General features: G+C 43.3%; 2 protein-coding genes across 5 annotated transcripts in view; one reads left to right on the forward strand and one right to left on the reverse strand.

The window, feature by feature from the left end:
• Positions 1-22535, forward strand: part of ide (insulin-degrading enzyme) — a 120959-nt gene that overhangs the window by 92385 nt on the left and 6039 nt on the right. For 3 of the 4 annotated variants that reach the window (XM_034184176.1, XM_034184180.1, XM_034184178.1), the window contains exons 23-25: positions 7628-7700; positions 7787-7854; positions 10520-12512. In XM_034184176.1, the coding sequence (XP_034040067.1) occupies positions 7628-7700; positions 7787-7854; positions 10520-10615 (237 nt within the window). In that variant the 3' untranslated portion in view covers positions 10616-12512. Of the gene's footprint in view, positions 1-7627; positions 7701-7786; positions 7855-10519; positions 12513-14989; positions 14994-22535 lie in introns of those variants that run through there. The other variant, XM_034184177.1, reaches the window with a different exon arrangement.
• Positions 15187-22535, reverse strand: part of LOC117522978 (E3 ubiquitin-protein ligase MARCH5) — a 65854-nt gene continuing 58505 nt past the window's right edge. The window contains exon 6 of the mRNA XM_034184396.1: positions 15187-15859. Coding sequence (XP_034040287.1) covers positions 15743-15859 — 117 coding nt within the window. The 3' untranslated portion in view covers positions 15187-15742. The remainder of the gene's footprint in view (positions 15860-22535) is intronic.

Below are 22535 nucleotides of genomic sequence, written 5' to 3' on the forward strand. Positions count from 1 at the left end.
TGGCAGAAACTCGGAAGCTTCTCTTATGGGTGTTGCCTCGCCTTCAGAGTGTCAGAGCAGTTCATCTGCCCGGTGTACAGAACAGCGCAGCGGATTTACTCTCCAGACAGAAACCACCACCGGGAGAGTGGAGACTGAACCCGATTGTGGTCCAAATGATCTGGCAGAAATATGGTGCAGCGGAAGTGGACCTTTTCGCTTCAAGCACCGTGACACATTGCCCACGATGGTACTCCCTCTTGGAACCAGACAGCCCGCTGGGGCAGGATGCATTGGCTCACCCGTGGCCGGATTGCCTCCTTTATGCCTTCCCTCCTCTCCCGCTGCTGATGTTGACACTGCACAGGATAGATCAGAGCAGCCACAGGGTGCTGCTGGTTGCTCCATTCTGGCATGGGAGGATTTGGTTTCCCATGATTTACAAACTCCTCGAGGGAGAACCTTGGGCTCTCCCGGAGAGGAAGGATTTGTTGTCACAGCTACAGGGCAGGATTTGGCACCCTCACCCAGAACGCCTTCAACTGTATGTGTGGCCGTTGAGGGGCCAGACTCCTTGTTAAGTTCTTGTGACCAGGCTGTTGTTCAGACTATCAGGGCTTTGTATGACAACAGATGGAAGCTGTCATGGTGGTGTGAGAAACAAAAGTTAGACCCGGAGCATTGCCCTGTGCCTATTCTCCTCAAATATTTACAAGAACTGCTGGAGAAAGGACTTTCTGTCACTACCTTGAAGGTTTATGTTGCTGCAGTCTCTGCCCGGCACGTCTACGTTGATGGCCGGTCAGTGGGTTCACACCTCTTAGTGTGTCGTTTTTTGAAAGGTGCTCTACGTTTGCGGCCTCCAAGGCTTGCACGCGTACCTTCATGGGACCTTCCTCTAGTCCTGGAGGATTTAAGCTTATCCCCTTTCCAACCAGTTGAAAGTGCTGATCTTAAATGGGTGTCAGTGAAGACTGCCTTTCTACTTGCACTGTCTTCGGCTAAGCGGGTGGGAGAGCTCCATGCCCTATCTGTCGCTGGGGACTGTTTGCGATGGAATTCTGACGGATCTGGGGTTACGCTGTAGCCTAATCCGTCCTTTTTACCCAAGAGAATTTCAACTTTTCATGTTAACCAGCCAGTTTCCTTGGCTGTGTATGTCCCGCATTCTGATCCAGGATTATCTGTTTCAGGTTCCCTGTGTCCTGTCCGAATGTTGAAGCAGTACATTAGTGCGACTGCTGGGATCCGGAAAACGGATGCCCTGTTTGTGTGTTACGGTGATCACAAAAGAGGCTGTGCTGTCTCAAAGCAGCGACTCTCGCATTGGGTCATGGATGCCATTTTACAAGTATACAGGTCCAGAGGTCTTCAGCCTCCTAAGGTTATGTGCCATTCCACCAGAGGGGTGTCCACCTCCTGGGCTGCACTGAGAGGTGTCCCTTTGAGTGATATTTGTGCTGCTGCTACGTGGGCTTCGTCCTGTACCTTCGCCCGCTGTTACAGACTGAATGTGGCTGCTCCTCCTGCGGTGACTTCGGCGGTGTTGTCTGCCTCCACTCCCCACTGCTGATGCGAGGTGAGTGTAACTCTTCGTGACCTTGTTGGTATTAAGTCATCCAGGTGCTAAAGCAGGAGGAATGAAAATAGAACGAGAGTTACGAATGTAACTACGGTTCTATGAATTCCGGATGACCGCCAGAGTTGCTTGTCACTCAGTCTTGCGAGTTTATTCCGAAAAGAAGCGAGCGCTGGGTGCGTCTGGTATATAAAGTCAACCAGTGACGTCACCCAGGTCACATTCAATGGCGTGACTTTGTTGGTATATATTCTCGACCTCTGTGCTGCGCACATGTAGTTATCCAGGTGCTAAAGCACCGCCATCTGGCGGTCATCCGGAATTCATAGAACCGTAGTTACATTCGTAACTCTCGGTCTCACTACAGTCTTGTAAACATTCTCATTCATTCATGTACAAATCACTCCTGTCAACTTTCTCCACCAACTCCACCCTACCTACGCTCTCTTCTTCTCATCTCTACCACACTCTCCGTTACTTTAGACAGTTGACCCCAAGTATTTAAACTCTTCTACCTTCACCACCTCTACTCCTTGTAACTGCACTATTCCAGCATGCTCCCCCCTCATGTATATGTATTCCATCTTGTGCCTACTGACATTCATTCCTCTTCTCTCCAGAATGTATCTCCAACTCTCCAGGCTCCTCTCAGCCTGCTCTCTGCTCTCACTACAGATCACAGTGTTATTGACAAACATCTTATACTTTGTACCTTATAAGTGTTGGCCTTAAGCTCTTTTTGGACAGGACAGGTTATACGTGAGTAGTTGAGATCAATTAATAATTACCAGAGTTTCTCAGTGATGTTGGCAATGTCAGAATGTGCCATTTCAGTCATTTTAGCTCACCTGGACCAAAGGTCCTATGAGCTAATGTCATGGCTAAGTGTCTGTCCAGCTGGCATCCATCCACAACTCATACAGAGTGCTTCTTCATCATCAGTTCTTGGTGGATTTTGATTCCAATGTTTTTTTGTTGTTTTGTTTGTTTGTTTTTTTTTTTGTTTTTTTTTGCTGCATCTAAGCACTGTTCACAATTCTTTGCAGAATTTGGAAATTTTAGGCAAAATATGGACTTTTTTTGTGGTCATCTGCGTGAAATGTACCTAAAATAGCACGTCCACGAATTGCATGCTTGCTATGAAAAAAAATTCACCAAAATAAGACACCACTCACAAAATTTTGCACATTGTTTTAAAGATTTTGAAAGAGAACCTCAACTACCAGCAAAAAAATTGTAATGTGTAAATTACTATCTCCAAAAATAGTTTACACACTGCTGTAAACATTTCACCTCATAGTTCAGATTCAAATCAAATCAATTTTATTTATATAGCGCCAAATCACAACAAACAGTCGCCCCAAGGCACTTTATATTGTAAGGCAAAAGCCATACAATAATTACAGAAAAACCCCAATGGTCAAACGACCCCCTATGAGCAAGCACTTGGCGACAGTGGGAAGGAAAAACTCCCTTTTAACAGGAAGAGACCTCCAGCAGAACCAGGCTCAGGGAGGGGCAGTCTTCTGCTGGGACTGGTTGGGGCTGAGGGGAGAGAATCAGGAAAAAGACATGCTGTGGGAGACAGCAGAGATCAGTCACCAATGATTAAAAGCAGAGTGGTGCATACAGAGCAAAAAGAGGTGAATAAAAAGAAACACTGGGTGCATCATGGGAAACCCCCCAGCAGTCTAAGTCTATAGCAGCATAACTGAGGGATGGTTCAGGGTCACCTGATCCAGCTGTAACTATAAGCTTTTTCAAAAAGGAAAGTTTTAAGCTTAATCTTAAAAGTAGAGAGGGTGTCTGTCTCCCTAATTCGAATTGGGAGCTGGTTCCACAGGAGAGGAGCCTGAAAGCTAAAGGCTCTGCCTCCCATTCTACTCTTACAAACCCTAGGAACTACAAGTAAGCCTGCAGTCTGAGAGTGAAGCGCTTTATTGGGGTGATATGGTACTATGAGGTCCCTAAGATAAGATGGGACCTGATTATTCAAAACCTGATAAGTAAGAAGAAGAATTTTAAATTCTATTCTGGAATTACCAGCCAATATGGGTGAAATATGCTCTCTCCTTCTAGTCCCTGTCAGTGCTCTAGCTGCAGAATTTTGAATTAACTAAACGCTTTTCAGGGAACTTTTAGGACAGTCTGATAATAATGAATTACAATAGCCCAGCCTAGAAGAAATAAATGCATGAATTAGCTTTTCAGCATCACTCTGAGACAAGAATTTTCTAATTTTAGAGATATTGCGCAAATGCAAAAAAGCAGTCCTACATATTTGCTTAATATGCGCATTGAAGGACATATCCTGATCAAAAATGACTCCAAGATTTCTCACAGTATTACTGGAGGTCAGGGTAATGCCATCCAGAGTAAGGATCTGGTTAGACACCATGTTTCTAAGATTTGTGGGGCCAAGTACAATAACTTCAGTTTTATCTGAATTTAAAAGCAGGAAATTAGAGGTCATCCATGTCTTTATGTCTGAAAGACATTCCTGCAGTTTAACTAATTGGTGTGTGTCCTCTGGCTTCGTGGATAGATAAAGCTGGGTATCATCTGCGTAACAATGAAAATTTAAGCAATGTTTTCTAATAATACTGCCTAAGGGAAGCATGTATAAAGTGAAAGTGCATTTACACAATAGTTTGGACAATAAACTGATGAGCTCTGCATCATTGACATGCTGGTTACTGACTGCACACCCATGTCTGTAATGATTTTGGCGACTTTCAACTTCTGTAAAATGAACTGTAGAAATTACCTTGTTATATTAATCCAGTGTAAAACGAGACATCAGTAATATCCTGTTTAAAAGGTGTTTTCTGCTGTTTATTTAAGTATGGACCTGCTTACACATATATTTTGGAAAACCGTCAATGAGCCAAAACGTTCATTTCATTACTTCAACTGTGTGCATTGTCTGTGTGTCTTTGTACCACCTGCTGTGTGACACATGCACTGAGTACACTGCAAAGAGAGCATCTCTGCATGCAGATTAAAATGTTTTTGGATGAGCAGTGTTCCGACTGCCTACTCTGCTTGGGCACCCAGAGCGTTGCTCCACAAAGTGCAAACAGCCCCCACCCCCTCCCCCCAAAAAAGCAGCGCCGACAGATAACCTAATGCTCGGTTATAGAAAGTGACCGTAGAGACAGATTCATTCTGTCATAGAGCCAAGAATCAAATCAATTCAAATCAATTTAATTTATATAACGCCAAATCACAACAAACAGTTGCCCCAAGGCGCTTCATATTGCAAGGCAAAAGCCATACAATAATCACAGAAAAACCCCAACGGTCAAAACGACCCCCTATGAGCAAGTACTTGGCGACAGTGGGAAGGAAAAACCCCCTTTTAACAGGAAGAAACCTCCAGCAGAACCAGGCTAAGGGAGGGGCAGTCTTCTGCTGGGACTGGTTGGGACTGAGGGAGAGAACCAGGAAAAAGACATGCTGTGGAGGGGAGCAGAGATCAATAACTAATGATTAAATGCAGAGTGGTGTATACAGAGCAAAAAGAGGTGAATAAAAAGAAACAGTGCATCATGGAAACCCCCCAGCAGTCTAAGTCTATAGCAGCATAACTAAGGGATGGTTCAGGGTCACTCTGAGACAAGACCTTTCTAATTTTAAAGATATTGCGTAAATGCAAAAAAGCAGTCCTACATATTTGTTTAATATGCGCTTTGAATGACATATCCTGATCAAAAATGACTCCAAGATTTCTTACAGTATTACTAGAGGTCAGGGTAATGCCATCCAGAGTAAGGATCTGATTAGATACCATGTTTCTAAGATTTGTGGGGCCAAGTACAATAACTTCAGTTTTATCTGAGTTTAAAAGCAGGAAATTAGAGGTCATCCATGTCTTTATGTCTGTAAGACAATCCTGCAGTTTGCAAGAACAAAGAAACAAGCACAGATGCCTCTTGGGATTTTTTTTTTTTTTTTTGTCACAGCCACTCCCATCTCAAGCATTTATAATTTATAATCCAGTGTGAATCATCCCTGAATATTACATTAGTCTACTTCCTCATATATAAATCTAGCCCCATCCAAATATGGCTTTAGACTGCAACTTTCTCAATGTTTGTTTGATGACATGTAACACCCCTGTCACACCATGACAATTTAGCCAGCATATTATCAGCGTATTAAAAACCCTGGCATACATCTAATAAGTTCTGGGTAAGTTTTGTATAAGTTAAGAGCATGTTGAAGCGTGCTGATATACATTGTAGTACCTCACAGAAATTTTGAGAATGCAAAATATTTTTAACGCATGCCATCATATGGTTGATACGGGACATAAGTTATGCGATTGTTCACTTTTCTTCTGAGTTACTCATAAGTCAAAATATGTCCATTGATGCTGTCCACTGATTGGCTGAATAACTGAAACCTGCAATCATGCGAACAGTTTAAACCATTTCAAAAATTAAAGCTATTCACACATTGAGTAAATATGAAGTCTTAATCTTACCTGTTCGTTTCAGTTGGATTCATCATCACAGCCTGACGAAAACTTATCCACATAAAGCCTCCTGATTTTGGAAAATGACATCTGAAAATACTTTTAATTCCTTGTCGTGGCTGAAGAAACGTAGCATTTCTCAGTCTGAACCAGAGAATGCTGGCACTTTGTACTACAAGTTAATTAACTTATTTTAAAAGTCGAAAGAGTCACAGCACCTCATTCAGTCACATCAGAATTTAACAGTTGATCAGCAGTTGATTCTTCAGCATTCTGCATGCGATGAAAATAAATCCTATGATCCACCAAGACGAAAATTAAATAAAATGTTAAATTACTCTCGTTTGCCTCTGTGTGGAGGGGGCGGGGCCGTGTGACAACATACGCGTGCTCAATGACGTGCTTGTCAATATTTAAGTGTTCCACCTGCCAAACAAAATGGCTCCGCTGGCGGTAGAAACACAAACTTAGCCAGACTTAACTGTTCCGACACGTATCAATCATACTGTTCAGTACCGACCCAGACCACTCTGTGGAAAAAGGGCTGTCAGCATACATTGGTTAAGTCATCTTGGTGTGAGAGCTGCATAACTTATTAGATGTACGCCTGCGTATGCCAGCGTTTTTAATATGGTCGGCATACGATGGCTAAATCATCAAAGTGTGACAGGGCCTGAAAGATGGCCCTAAAGATTACTGTTTGAAATGGTTAGCTACCTCCAGTTATGCTAAACATTGTTTCTAGCTTAAGGGGAGACTGTGGTGGCACCCAAAATGTGGAATGCACTGCCTTTGGACCTACGCTCCGTGGACTCTGTCGAAACATTTAAAGTGAAGCTAAAGACCCTTTTGTATAGGTTGGCTTTTACCTAGTTTTTATGGTTTTATGTTTCTGCTGCTTTTTATTTCTTTGTTCTTATGTGAAGCACTTTGTGATTTCTATCTTGAAAGGTGCTATAGAAATAAATCTTACTTAATTATAGCATTGGCAATAGAGAAGAATATAGCCTATCAACAGACATTTTAATAGCAGCCAAAAGATCAAACTGTGCTATGCCAGACAACCTTATGTTATTAACTGGCATTTCATCTGGTTCTTGCCAGATTGGGAATGATCATTTTAAGGTGGAACCCAAAACCACCTTAAACCAGGAAGGATAACATTTCAGTTATACCGCGAATGAAGTAAAATTGGGGGGGTAGATCGACAGCCAGCCTGTGGAGAAAAATCTCTCAACTTTAGCAACTCCAAAACCAGTTCCCTCAGGATTGATAGTGGACTAAAACCTTCTTTAGTTTGTAACTTGCAAATTTGTTGCCAGCTTCCCAAACGTGCCTTTTGGGACATTTAGTAATATTTTTCTTTGTTGTTTGTATTTTCCACTGAAATGTCTGTTGTTTACTGGGTGTGATAATTGAATTCTTAAATGTTTTATGTGATTATTTCTTCGATTCAGAATCAAACATTTGTGTATGTTTGCTTTATTAGTCTGTCAACACTTACTGTGTATGAAATGAAGTTTTCAAGGGGAAATAAGATCTTTAGCAGCAGCCATAGTTGTTTTTATTCATTTATTTTTGTGTCGTAGGAACGATTGATGGTGGGTGCTGCAAAGAGGCACAAGGTCTCTGTGCATGTCCTGTCCAGAGAGATGGACTCCTGTGAGTATCAGGATCCACATGATGGTTAGAATGGCTTATTTCTGTCCCACCGGTCCAGTAGGTTCATTGTGTGTCGTGATTGACAGGTCCACTGGTGGGAGAATTTCCCACTCAGAATGATATCAACCTGGCCCCTGCTCCTTCTCTGCCACAGGTAATCACTCTGCTCATGCTCACCTGCCAGCGCTCATCAGAATGGTAAAACAGCTTTTAACGCTTTGAAATCATGCCACAGTTTAAATCACCCCGAGTCCTGAAGATGACAGATGGAGCGTTCACACTTATGAATGATCAAAAAGAAATACTTTACAAAGACAGTGATGAAAATAGAGACATCAGACTACCGGTACAGCCCCAAATCAGAAAAAGTTGGGATGAGACAGAAAATGCAAATAATAAAAAACTTTCAGTGACATAGTATTTACTTTGACTTCTGTTTCACTGCAGGCTGCATGAAATAATGAGATTAAAAAAGGATTATGTTGCACCCTCATTTCCAGTGACAGTATTAAAAATATTTCGTTACATATCTGGCCCTGGCATTGATTTTGAAGTTTGACTAAAGTCCTCTTTTATAAACGAGGCTCAGATGTTTGAGTAGATTTTTGGATTAATTGGTTTTTCAGTAATTCTGTAACGTGTGAACGTCAGAAACATGAACTCAAAATCTGGTCACATCCTTCTTCCAGGCATAAGATTTAAAAGCGTGTAAACACAAAGGACTTAATTTCAAGTGGAGACATTCGTCTACCAGCATTACTTCTTGGCATGGACGAATCAAAATTGTAAAAAGTTTGTAAAACTGCAGTAAATAAAACAGTGTTAAAGTTGGTGTGTTGAGAGGTGAGTGCAGATGGACCACGGTTTCTGATCTGTGTTGCAGTTACAAAACTGATGGACGACTGCACGTCTTCATATTTTACTTCTTTTCACTAATAATGCAAATAACATGCTTTTGGAGGGTGGTATGCATTTTCAGAGGCCCGACGTTCCCGCCCAGTCACCCAAAATGACAGATATTCGCCCTCGTCTAACTCGAGCGAATATCTGTCATTGCGGCGACTAGCCATGAACGGAGGGACTCAGAAAATGCATACCGCCCTCCAAAAGCATGTTATTTGCATTATTAGCACTTCATACTGAGATACACAACACGTAACGCATACATAAAAAGTTGGCTCACATAACTTTTGTCGTGTTGGCTGGCACACGCTGCTCTCCAATTTAGCCAGTGTGTCATCAAGCTGGCTGCTTTAGCTGCTGTTCATTGTCGTACTATCCATGAGAAAATCATCCGGAATATCCATATTGGGACCAAAACACACTTCTCGCATTTTCATCTTTTCCTCTGCGGACAGTTTTTTTTTTCCCCCCCTCCTCTGCGGACAGTTCTTGGGCTGCGCGCGTTATGACGTCATTTGTTTACGCACAGTGGGTGGGTATAGCCAGATAGCATCGACGTAAATCTACGATACCAGCCTAGCAATGCCCCGGTAAAGTGATAATAATGAATAATAATACTGGTCAAAAGCAGAAAAGGTTCAATGTTATTTTTTTTTTTTGAGCGAGTCTCTTTTACCCTGTTTTCAGTGTGTTTAACAATTCCAATTCCATATTTACCAGCGCTGCTACCGCTTTCCCATGTTGGCTAGTTAACAATAAATACATCATAATTTATTTATTTTAATCTTGTCAATAAACAAAACTCACAGTGGAACCAGATAAACCACATGAGCTACATGAATCCTAACTGAACTTTAGCCAAAGTGAGTCCTGGGTTAGTTGATCGATCATTTTGTGCGTAAACACCAGAAAGGCTTTTATAAAGGTCCATTGTGATTTCCCAGAAGCCAAGATGTCATCTTCTGTGTTTTGAGTGTCAGTCCAACCTTCAAAATAAAATGTGCAATAAAATTCTAAGTACTCATCTGTCCACATCAACAGTCAGTATGTATTTTGACATATTTAAAAATGAACAAGAGTCAGACCTGCAGTGATTAAAAAGCAAAACATTCTTCAAAACGTGGAGGAAATGGGTCATTGAATCAGTCACTGTGCAGTCATGTCTGTCTACACTTAAGCCTGGTTTACACGACAGGATTTTAAAATTATCTTTAGGTTTCCAAAACCTCAGAGACCTGAAGATAAAAGATCATAGATCTAACTGTTAGATTGTCTGTTAACTGTACGACCAAACCTGTTACATTCTAACAGGTTTGGTCGTACAGTGTGTGGTGTTCAGCCACATGGTAAGGACAACACCACCACACACGAACAGATTTCACACACGAACATTCCCAGCTCAGACAGGAAATCTCACAAAATTTCTCGAGATTAAACATGACTTCAGAGTAAACAAACGGAGATACTTTGTGGACTATTCAAAACGGAGAACATTTAAAACAATACAAAAAGGAAAAGAAAAGGCCTTCTGTTTTTGGCCTCAACGCTTCGTTTTTAAAATTAAACATTTATTTTTTTTGGGGGGGGGGGGCGTTGTACAATCAAATCACTGAGCAGAATCTCAGCAGTTTAATTTGCCTTTATTTCTGTGCACATGCACACGTTATGTGCATCAGCGTTCTACCTTCCTTGTTACTGAGTCGTTCTGTGTTTGTGTGGCGTCGGCGTGCCGCGTGCTGCAGCCGTTTAACAGCTGGTATGTGAGCACTCAGACACACGTGTGGCTCGAACTCACTGACCCAGCCGGGAGGCATCAGGGCTCTTCCGATTATTGTTACTATGGCAACAGTATGCAGTGCAGCCGCAGACACGGAGTGGTTTTGTTATTCAAACTGAGTTTGTTTGTGTGTTCACAGCCCACGCTGGTTCAGGACATGACGGAGTTCAAGAGGAGTCTTCCTCTCTTCCCATTGGTTAAGCCTCACATCAACTTCATGGCTGCCAAACTTTGAGCGAGCTCTGCCGGACGGCACACAGCAGCACACCAGGACTCCCGCTGTGTTAACTCCTCCCCCTTCCTGATGTCAGGAAGACATACGTGTGACTCAGCCTGCGTCTGTGTGTGTGTGTGTGTGTGTGAGAGAGTGTAGATATGTGTGTGTTGCAGGCTGTAACCACTAGAAGAAAACAAGTGTGTTTTAATCAGAATTGTAGCTGTGGTCGTCCACGTACAGTAGCTGTGATGACGCAGGAGGTCACAACAGACTTGGCATGATTGTGTGACATGCGCCACAGTGCTGTGCACATTTGTAGAGGAACTAGTCCAACAAATAAACAAAGAGGGTCAGATCCCTTTAAACCACTTAAGTAGCGTCTCAGCAGGAAGCGCCGCTTTGAGGCGGAGCCTCAGAGGTTCTGTTGCACAAACGCGGCCGTGCGACGTGTTTTATGACTGATGCATTTCTGTAATTATTTTTAGTCCTGGCAGGTTTTGAACTGTTTGCGTAATTTGGTAAAATGTTTGGGCTGTGTGAGGCTCCGTCTGTAAGAATCTCCATCAGTTTGACATTCTGTCGGTGTTTCACAGTAATTCAGACATCTCAGGGCAACGCTTCATTACGACTGACTTATTGTTTTAGTGGTTTTTAAAAAAATTGCTTCATCCACACTTCATCACTAAATGTGATGTAATCCTTATTTTGGTTATTTGTGACTTGTATTTCCTTATATTTTTTCCTCTTTCCCTGAGGCTGTCACCGTGCATGAGAGTTCTTGCAGCTTGTACCTTTGCACCAGGCATCACTTTGCATCTGCTGGACAACAGAAAAATTAATAATAATGATAGGAGGAGATTCTGTGTGTCTATAACAGCACAGACGTCTAAGAAGCCTTTTGATTGCCGATGTCATACGTTTCATGTTGCTGTCAGTGTCGGAAAAAAAGCTCCAGTGTGGATCTGAGCACTTCTCCCACGAAGCAATAAAGCGACGAAATAGATGTCACTCTGCGCACTAGGCAGCTCCGGAGTGACCCGGAGCCCACTGTGCATGTGTGACCCACTCTCTCAGGTGCTATCCAGCTCTGCTGTAGAAAAACTACAACACTGTTCAGCGAGGCCCCAAAACAGCCAGACTGACCATGAAGAAGAAGAAAAATCTAAAAGCTCTCAGTACTTTTAAGTTAATTAAGATTACTGATGTCTGATTAAAATAATTTAAAAAACAAAGCCTTGCAAATTAAGAACAGTTACTCTGGACCCAGGCTGTGTTCACATCTCTGAATGGAAAACGGAACTGACATTTAATGAGCACAGCTGCGATTTCAGCCGCTGGATACAAACAAACACCTCGTGTGCTTGTTCATTGTTGTCACACAAACTCCAAAAGAACGTCCAAGTCACGTTTGTTTTTATCAAAACACAGTAACTGCTGTGTCAGCATGACTTTCCCTTCCTTCATTGGATGAACTTTGGAACCAAAAAAGTTGCATGTGTCACAAATGTGTTGCGCTGGACATGCGCGGCTCACAACAGTCGCGCGCGTGTCAGTGACTATTTACACAGAGCTGCTAATGACTTTTATTCCAAATGCTATCTTCTGTCTTATGGTGCAGTTTTTTTCAGTGTGTGCAGCGAGTTTAGCTCCCGTCAACCCCTCTGTGAAAGTGCACCTCATTTGTCAACAGTTTTATAATATATAAACTTAAAAATATATAGACCATCATAGTTTGTTTTGGCAGATTATTTTTATAATCCACATCCTGTGGGTCACAGAGCTCTGTGTGGGTTTGCAAAGTTTATTTTTTTTTAACCCGAGTTCTTTCCCAGTTAAAAGGTGATAATTATTTGATGTTACCAGTATGATGTATGAAAATTACATTACATATCATTTTAGCTGCGTGCTACCTGTGGAAAGTAGGCACCGGGTGCATGTGAACCAACACACGTGTGGGACGCCTTGGTGGTAGCAACTAACAACAAAACATGTTTTGAATTTGAAGGGAATTAGCGAGTTAAACACAAAACATACTCCAAGCCACGAGTTTGTTTGTATCCAGCCCGCTAAACCAGAAGTAACACGAAACTTTCCAGCTCTCTGTTGTAAATGGCCCCGTCCCTCCGTCCTGCTGGGAGGAGACTGAGCCAGAATATGGCATCTTCTGTTTGAGTCTGTGTAAAATAAATTTTAAAAAACCACAGGCCATGTGGAGTTTAACAGAGCTGCAGAAATAAAAGGAGACTTAAAATCTTTGCTGACACTATTTCATCTGTGTTTAAAGTTGTAGTTGACACCCTGACAGCAACCTTGAAAGCAGCGCAGTAACATTACTGTAATTAGTGCGAAGACGCACACCCAAAATTTGTTTCCCCACCGTGTACCACACAATCAGGTGTGATCACGTGTCCAGATTATTTTGCTCTGTTCAGCCCTCACATCCTCAGGTGGAGGTAGACGAATGTCTTCTGTTGGTGTTTGCAGCCAACAGCAGTATGTTTATCTCCGATACGGTCAGTGTACTTTAAAAAACAAAGCTTTCTGAATCAGACCCTTTCGACCTGTGGTTGGTGTGACTGTGGAGAGAACGGGTTCAGTCTGAGACTCTGCAGGTCCACTGAAGACCCACGTGTCTGCAAAAGCTCAGTGTTTTGCGTAATGCCGCCTTCTATGACAAGTTTCTTGTCGTAGAACAACTCGTCCTGCACGGTCACAGATGAGACACTAACTTTGCCTTAACAGATGATTATGTCTCATCCAGGCACAAGCCCTCAGCCACTAGTATGAATTAAACTGACAATTTTAAGTGTGGTCAGTGACTACGTTTACATGCCGTTAATATTTGGGTTAAGGTCAATATTCCGGTTTCTGAATCATTAGGAATAACCCGTTTACATGCTTAAGCAGACAGAATTACTCCTGTATACACGGTCATTGGTATCATTTGGAATATCCCCATCTAAACAGCGACGCACATCTTCCACCGGTGCTTAATTTGGTCTGGCGTTCGTGCAAATCCTGCTTCGTGTAAAACCCCTCACTACACACTTTATACACTTTTCTCAAATAGGCATTAACATTTTCTCACTTTTCTCACCTGTGTAAACACACTTTTTTCTTCTGGGCGCGAACATTATAAACAGACACACGCAGAACACAATGCGCGTGCTGTCCCTTCGCTCACTACCTCCGGGGGTACGGATGCGGGACCTGAAAGAATCCAAGTCATGGCCACGGAGCTCTGCGGCTGCGGTTACCGAGACCCTGCGGCACCGAGGATTTTTCCGCAAGAAATCTATCCTTGCGGGCTGCCTCTGTCTCAAAACAGCAAGCGTGGTCTCTGGACCTGTTGGCACAGCTCCGCACCGCAGAGAGGGGGCGGTGTGAGTGGCCCGCTGTGGCGTTTACTGAGCCCGCAGACTCAGTAAACACCACAGCGGCAGAGCAATCACGGTGATATGGGACATTGGCCCACCTGATAAGGACGCAGAACACGATGCGCTGTTTATCTCTGCTTCTGTGGTGTCCGGTGGGCTGCGCACGCCGCATACAAGTAGTTGCCATACTCAACAGACCAAGATTCCTTGCAGATAGGACATGCGCAGAACACAAAATAATGTTCCTTTCTATGGGGATATCCCGATGTGCATTTATATGACCTGATATTTGTGTTAGAAAAGGAGTAACCCAGGGGTCCTATTCAGGTTTTTAAAAACCGGAATATGAGCATATTCAGGTTTTTGTGGGTGTTTACATGGCCGTGCGCAAACGGGTTATTGCTAATATTCCGGTTATGAAAAGGTTATTGGCTGCATGTAAACGTAGTCAGTGTTTTCTTGTCTTCACTCGAGGTCACCACAGCAGATCCAAGGTGGGTCTGCACATTTTATGCTGGATGCCTTTCCTGACCCAGCGCCACATTACTTGTAGAAATGTGGTAGGGGTGTGGGGTTTCAACCGGGAACCTTCTGCACGCAGCAGTTCACTTTTAGATCCTAAATATTTTCTCTGCGAGGACATGAAGGAACGATTGTTTTGTAGCTGCAAACTACCTTGATTTATCATTTTATCAAATTATTTTATCAACAGGAGAAACTCCCTCCAAAATAATGTCCAGATGTCAGACAGCAGCAGATGTTGATGTTTTAGAAGCTGGAACCAGTGAATGTTTAGCACCTTCACTTGATTAAAGACTTGGATTTTTAGTCAGTTTTGTGTGCTGATGTTTTGAGTTTGTCTTTCTGATTAATAAATAACTGAATGGAATCATGTTTGATTAATTCAAATACATTTATTCACACCGTTGGCCACAGAGGTGAGAAGCAACACGCGTACAGCACAGTTCACGACACTTTGTATGCAGGTTAAATACTCGATGCGCCTCTTCAGAGTGGCAGTCATCTCCTCTTATGGGGCTGCTCCTGCCGACAGCCAGCAATCAAACTTTAACATATGAACATAAAATTGATCATGCGCCTAAAGTTTGCAGTTCCTTCAAAACATCGCCCGCTGTAACGTTTTCTGTGTTCCAAAAAGAGCAAAAATCTAGACACCCCCCCAAAAAAAAAAAAAAAAACAAAATCAGCAAAGTTCCACATCTTGGAGTGAAAACTGAAGCTGTGGTGTCAAAATGTTCTTTTTTTTTTTTTTTTTAAGTGGAAACGTAACTGCAAATCACACGTCCTGTCTGCAGACTCATAGCAACAGGCTCCAATACAGCGGCGTGAAGCTTTAAAGCATGTCACAGCTTTCTAAGACGTGCACGCTGTGAGGCGCGTGACTGGAGGAAGAACTGCTATCCTAAAGTCTGTGCACTCCCTTTGTCTGATTCATGTCTCAGACACCTTTCGTTGTTTCATTCGCACATTAAATGTCATCAGATTCCCAAAATGAACATAGAACAAAGCTATAAAACTTGATGTCACATGCCCAACATTGAGTTGTAAAATACAGCAGGTTATGTGGTCGCAACGGTCACCTCCTGGGTGAACTGACGTGCGAGTGTCGTGCACGTCTTCACCTTCTGAAGGTGTGAACAGTTTAAAACGTGCAGGGGTGTCGCTGGGGGTCTTTGCACGAATGTCACCATGGAGGAGCCGTGACGTGTCGTTAGCAGTTCACCTCCTCCACCACAGTGGGGCCTTCTCAGGCCTCCTCCTGCTCAGGGAAGTTGAGGATCTTGCGGTGGGCTTGTCTGAGGTACTGCTGCTGCTTGAAGTAAACCTTGAACGCGCCCTTGATGGCCACGAAGGCGATGCCGCCCTGCAGGGAAACAATCAGATCCATATCAAGAAGCTCCGCGGATGATAGAACACGGTTTTTAACATCCACACGCGCAGTTTCACCTGGATGATTTTATTTTTTATGAACTTAACATCTTAAACCAACAAGTAAATAAGTATACCATTATAAAAAGTTTCCTGTGGTCAACAAGCAAGGGGTCACAGCTCTGATCTTTGCAGGAATTGTCTCCGTGTGTGTATATAACAAGTGCTGATGACCATTGTCATGGAGCTACGCTACTATAAAGTCATTTTGTCTTTTGGGCAAACATCACTGTGGAAAGTGCGATCAAAATGGTGACTTTGTTTCTAGTTAACTTGCCATTCATTTTCAATCAGAGTGGGTGTTTCACAGTAACAAGGGACAACCGTTGATCTGCTGCCAGGTAGGTGGCACCAAAATCAAGAAGTCTGCCAATCTGAGTAAAAAGGCAGTGTGAAAAAAAAAGCAACCAAGATGGCTGAAAACACCAGAACCGGCTGTATTTCTGAATAAATCTCATTTTGTGAAGGGTAGCAAGAAATAAACACTTCTAAATCTAAAAACACTGCGTAATAGATAACACCAGACAACACCTCTGAAGTTATTCGCAAGACATCATACAGAGATGCTAGCATGCTATTGCGACGGGAGCCAGCAGAAGTTGCTGTGCATATTGCCAAAAGACGCTCTGGCCACAGACGCCAGGGTCTGAGGGTTTTAGTCTCCTGGTTAGAGCGCCTGCCTCCCATTCCAGTATCGCCAACCGAATGGTCCCCCCTAAAAATCGGTCCATCCTGCCTTCACTGTGCACGCGTCATTTCTGAGCGTCAACAGCAATTCACTGATTATCACATTGTTTCTGTTTAAAACTGCACTCTAGTCATCATCTGTCTCAGTGACAGATATTTGAAGCTTTTGTACAACAATCATTTCCACATAAATTCAGCATTATTTCATCATAAAAGACAGGAGACCAATCAGAGCATCCCGGCAACTGCGCCTACGTCATTTCAGAGTGTCCGAGTCAATTCACCGTTTATCGCCTCGTTTCTGCTTAAAACTGACTTTAGAATGATTTAAGAGGTTTTAATTTGTCATCTGATTGTTAATAATCACATTATTCCCTTTGATCGCTTTGGGTGAAGAGAGTCAGACTCAAGACGAGCTGCTGTGGTCCGAAATGATACATGCACAGTGAAGGGGGGGGTGTCCGGTCAGTGACACCGGAGATCGTGAGTTCACATGGGGGCGAGTCATAGAACAAATGCTAACTGCTTGTTGCCTCATTTGGAGCGAATGTGACCATAGTGTGATGGTTGCAATCATAGGACTCATGAATAAACGTGCACTCGTAACTCGTTAACCTCAGTACAGGCACTGAGCAGGTGAAACTTTCTAAAATAGAGCCACAATGTGTGTTCAGCAGTCGCATGTTTTTCACAGTTTACCACTTCACATGCTTGCGGTTTTAAGTCCCACAATAAGGACCGACAGCTCACATAAGAGAAGAACCCAGAAGATGTTTTCATTTGATCTCACGTGTTTGAAAGTGCACCTCCCGATGGTCCAAAATCAACTCTGAAAACAACTAACCAGTTAAGCAGCAACCTGTCTGCTCAGTTAAGTGGAAATGGATCTATGTGTATGCTTTGGCCGCGTAGGTGTGCAGGGAAAGCAGGACTGGTATCTATGGTGACCACTGTGAGCTAACATTAGAAGCGGAGACAGACAAAAATGAAATTCCAGATTCGGTTGTTTCCAGCAAAACAACTTTGGCCACACGTGGTGCAGGTGTGCTGCAGGAGTGACCCAGGTGTAAGATAACCCCGGGGGTGCATAATACATCCATCACCACATGCTTACTGCACATGCCCAGAAGCAGTTTGAGCTCTGAGGTCAAGTGTGGAAGGAAAAAGTAAACAGATCACCGCTCTGGCTGTTACAGCCCTTAATATAAAAGGCCAAAAGGAAAGAAGGCAGGCTTCAGGTCAATCAAGTTTTATTTCCCAGTCAAGCGTTTGTTTTGGTCCAACCCTGTTGAGGTCGTGTTCATTCTGTTACATTTAGAAATACGAGGGCTGTCAATAAAGTATAGGTCCTTTTTATTTTTTTCAAAAACTATATGGATTTCATTCATATGTTTTTACGTCAGACATGCTTGAACCCTCGTGCGCATGCGTGAGTTTTTCCACGCCTGTCGGTGACGTCATTCGCCTGTGAGCACTCCTTCTGGGAGGAGTCGTCCAGCCCCTCGTCGAATTCCTTTGTCTGAGAAGTTGCTGAGAGACTGGCGCTTTGTTTGATCAAAATTTTTTCTAAACCTGTGAGACACATCGAATTGGACATGGTTCGAAAAATTAAGCTGGTTTTCAGTGAAAATTTTAACGGCTAATGAGAGATTTTGAGGTGATTCTGTCGCTTTAAGGACTTCCCACGGTGCGAGACGTCGTGCAGCGCTCTCAGGCACCGTCGTCAGCCTGTTTCAAGCTGAAAACCTCCACATTTCAGGCTCTATTGATCCAGGACGTCGTGAGAGAACAGAGAAGTTTCAGAAGAAGTCGGTTTCAGCATTTTATCCGGATATTCCACTGTTAAAGGAGATTTTTTTTAATGAAAGACGTGCGGACGGGTCCGCGCGTCGGGACGCAGCCGACGTGGTGCGGCGGCACAGGAAAAACACCTCTGTGTTGATAACCATTTGTAAAATCCAGGCGGCTTTTGATGGCTTTCAGTGGAGTGAGTATATGAGAAATTGTTTAACAGCTGGACATGTTCCAACTTGTCCTTAAGGCTTCCAACAGAGGTGTTTTTCCTGTGACGGAGCGTCGCGGCAGCTGCGAGCCGACGCTGCAATCCGCCCGCATGTCTTTCATTAAAAAAATCTCCTTTAACAGTGGAATATCTGGATAAAATGCTGAAACCGACTTCTTCTGAAACTTCTCTGTTCTCTCACGACGTCCTGGATCAATAGAGCCTGAAATGTGGAGGTTTTAATCTTGAAACAGGCTGATGATGGCGCCTGAGAGTGCTGCACGACGTCTCGCACCGTGGGAAGTCCTTAAAGCGACAGTATCACCTCAAAATCTCTCATCAGCCGTTAAAATTTTCACTGAAAACCAGCTTAAATTTTCGAACCGTGTCCACTTCGATGTGTCTCACAGGTTTAGAAAAAATTTTGATCAAACAAAGCGCCAGTCTCTCAGCAACTTCTCAGACAAAGGAATTCCGACGAGGGGCTGGACGACTCCTCCCACAAGGAGTGCTCACAGGCGAATGACGTCACCGACAGGCGTGGAAAAACTCACGCATGCGCACGAGGGTTCAAGCATGTCTGACGTAAAAACATATGAATGAAATCCATATAGTTTTTGAAAAAAATAAAAAGGACCGTTACTTTATTGACAGACCTCGTATTTCAGGGATCTGTGATTTTTACCCGAAGCCATCAAATATGATCAACGGGTATCTGTCTGTGCTCAGCACAAGTCCAGTCCTTTAACTGCTGGTCTTCAATTTCTTGGGACACAGCGATGCCAGAAATGCATTATTTAGTAACGTGTTAGTAACTCTAATTTGACCGCTTTTTTCAGTAATGAGTAATCTAACGCATTAATCTTTCCAAATCATTAATCAGATTAAAGTTACTTCTCCAAGTCACTGTGTGGTACTATTATTTTTGCATTACGGGTCAATCATAGCATTAACCTTGGCGCGTGGGCAGGGAGTCAGGGTTCGACTGAACTGCCCCCTTTCAGCAAGCTGCGAGTTTTTCATCCACGGATTTCAGCAGCCTCTGAGTTGAAAAAACAGTCGTCTCTCAAAGCGCAGTGACGACAGCACACCTGCACTGAGGTTTACAAAGACATTTTTATGCTCTTTTTTCCCTGTTTATTTAAAACTCTGAGCTGAGCCACTCTGTGTGTCCTCGCCAAAAACAGCTGATCCGTGACACGCTTACAACTAACACTTTTTTTTACCCAAATGCATCTAAACTCTCTGAGGAGGACACTGAAAAAACACTGATAAAAATTTCTTACCTGCCGGTCTGTTTTCTGCATAAACAAACATTACCCATTCATCCTTCTCAAACGCCAAAGCAAGGGCGAATCCAGATGGGAAGGGGGCGTGGAGACACCTTTAGATTAAAGGTCCACTTTGGAAGCCTTTTTTTTTTTTTTTTTACTACTATTTATAATAATAATTTCAACAACTAAAATGTTTAGAGAGAATTTAAATGTTAGAAAAAATGCTAGAATTAATTTAATACCATTACAGTACTGTCAAAAGTTAAATATGAGGTCAAGAAAGATGTCTATTTTATTTTTATAAAACAAGTATTTATGTTCAATGAAGTCAAGAAAGGGTGACTATACAGTGAGTATTGGTAAAACAGGTTATCATTTTAGTAAGTCAAACCTGTTTCCAGTGCACGTTGGCCTCCGCCATGGCTGCCCTTTGTCACCGGTTTTGTTCATTATTTTTATGGACAGAATTTCTAGGTGCAGCCAGGGTGTAGAGGGGGTCTGGTGTGGGAACCACAGAATCTCGTCTCTGCTGTTTGCGGATGATGTGGTTCTGTTGGCTTCGTCAAATCAGGACCTTCAGCGTGTACTGGGGCGGTTTGCAGCTGAGTGTGAAGCGTCCGGGATGAAAATCAGCACCTCCAAATCCGAGGCCATGGTTCTCGACCGGAAAAAGGTGCTTTGCCCTCTTCAGATCGGTGGAGTGTCCTTGCCTCAAGTGGAGGAGTTTAAGTATCTCGGGGTCTTGTTCACGAGTGAGGGACGGATGGAGCGCAAGATCAATAGATGGATCGGTGCAGCATCTGCAGTGATGCGGTCGCTGTATCGGACCGTCGTGGTGAAGTTAAAAGGGAGTTTTTCCTTCCCACTGTAGCCAAGTGCTTGCTCACAGGGGGTCGTTTTGACCGTTGGGGTTTTACATAATTATTGTATGGCCTTGCCTTACAATATAAAGCGCCTTGGGGCAACTGTTTGTTGTGATTTGGCGCTATATAAAAAAATTGATTGCTTGATTGAAGAGAGAGCTGAGTAGGGGGGGGCAAAGCTCTTGATTTACCGATCGATCTACGTTCCGATCCTCACCTATCGTCATGAGATTTGGCTCATGACCGAAAGAACGAGATCGCGAGTACAAGCGGCCGAGATGAGTATCCTCCGCAGGGTGGCTGGGCGCTCCCTTAGAGATAGGGTGAGGAGCTCGGTCACTCGGGAGGAGCTCGGAGTCGAGCCGCTGCTCCTCCACATCGAAAGGGGTCAGTTGAGGTGGCTCGGGCATCTTTTCCGGATGCCCCCTGGACGCCTCGCTGGAGAGGTGTTCCGGGCACGTCCCATTGGGAGGAGGCCCCGGGGAAGACCCAGGACACGCTGGAGGGACTACATCTCTCGGCTGGCTTGGGAACACCTTGGGGTCCCCCCGGAGGAGCTGGGGGAGGTATGTGTGGATCGGGAGGTCTGGGCGGCTTTGCTTGAGCTGCTGCCCCCGCGACTCGACTCCGGATAAAGCAGAAGAAAATGGATGGATGGATGGATGGATGGATGGATGATTATCATTTTCATGTTGAGGTGGCAGGGGGGCGTTGTCGGCAGCTGCTGAAACTAACTAATAAAGTATCTAGTACTCTAACTTACTTTTGAAATTGAATAATCAGTAAAGTAATAAGTTACTTTTTCAAGGAGTAATCAGTAATTGTATTACTTTTTCAAGGTAACTGTGGGAACACTGTTGGGATACAGACCGTGGAGAAGTTCAAAGATGGCTAACGACTTTCTGTTTCATGTTTCATATTTGTATGCTATGAATCATGCAAATCTGTCTTTTGGGGGTTTTGTTGTTTTTTTGAGGGACAGGGTGACAGCCAATCAGAGTAGAGCGGCACCATGATGCCACTTGCCGGCCTCTCGCTCCGTCCCAAACCGTTTTATTTATATGTAAATCTAACATGTTTCTCCTATTTGTAAAAGCTAGCAAGAAATTAACTTATAAAATTGAAAACACTGTTTCTGGAACCTGATAACACCTCTGGAGTGATTTGCAAGATATTTAGCAGATGTTAGATTGCACACTAACTTCCGCCAATGCAAAGCTAGCTTCCGCTCTTGTCAAATATGTGTAAATGTAACATGTTTCTCTCATATAATATGTAAAAGCCTGCTAGAAAAACACTTATGAAACTGAAAATGCGTGTGATTATTGTCACACGCACGACCTCCTGCAAACACCGTTGAAACAAATATTGTTTATGAATGAGGCTAATTTACTAACATCCCAGTTGAAGAGTGCTGAATTGTGTGAGCAAAACAAACTTTTGCACATTGGGAGAGAAGGTTTTGCAGATGATTTACTAAGGAGTTGCACAACCGATAGCAGGTGGTAACTTTGACGTAGACTGTAATTTGTAAATAAGGATTCTGCATGTGTTAACAACCCCAAGCGCAAAATGAAATTCAATCGACCTGTTTCAGGTAAGCCGCCTTGTGCTTTGTTACGCACAAATTCTGCCACATAACTGAGTGTGTTCACGCGCTGGTCATTAAGAAAGAAAAAAAAAATTAATCCTCAAATTTCAGACATTTAATTATTGTTCCATCAAAGGTATTTAAATGGGTGAATAATTACTGCTGTTCTATTGTTTATTCTACTGCTGTGAGCA

The sequence above is a fragment of the Thalassophryne amazonica genome, chromosome 13 (genome assembly GCF_902500255.1).
Source record: "Thalassophryne amazonica chromosome 13, fThaAma1.1, whole genome shotgun sequence".
Taxonomy (NCBI): domain Eukaryota; kingdom Metazoa; phylum Chordata; class Actinopteri; order Batrachoidiformes; family Batrachoididae; genus Thalassophryne; species Thalassophryne amazonica.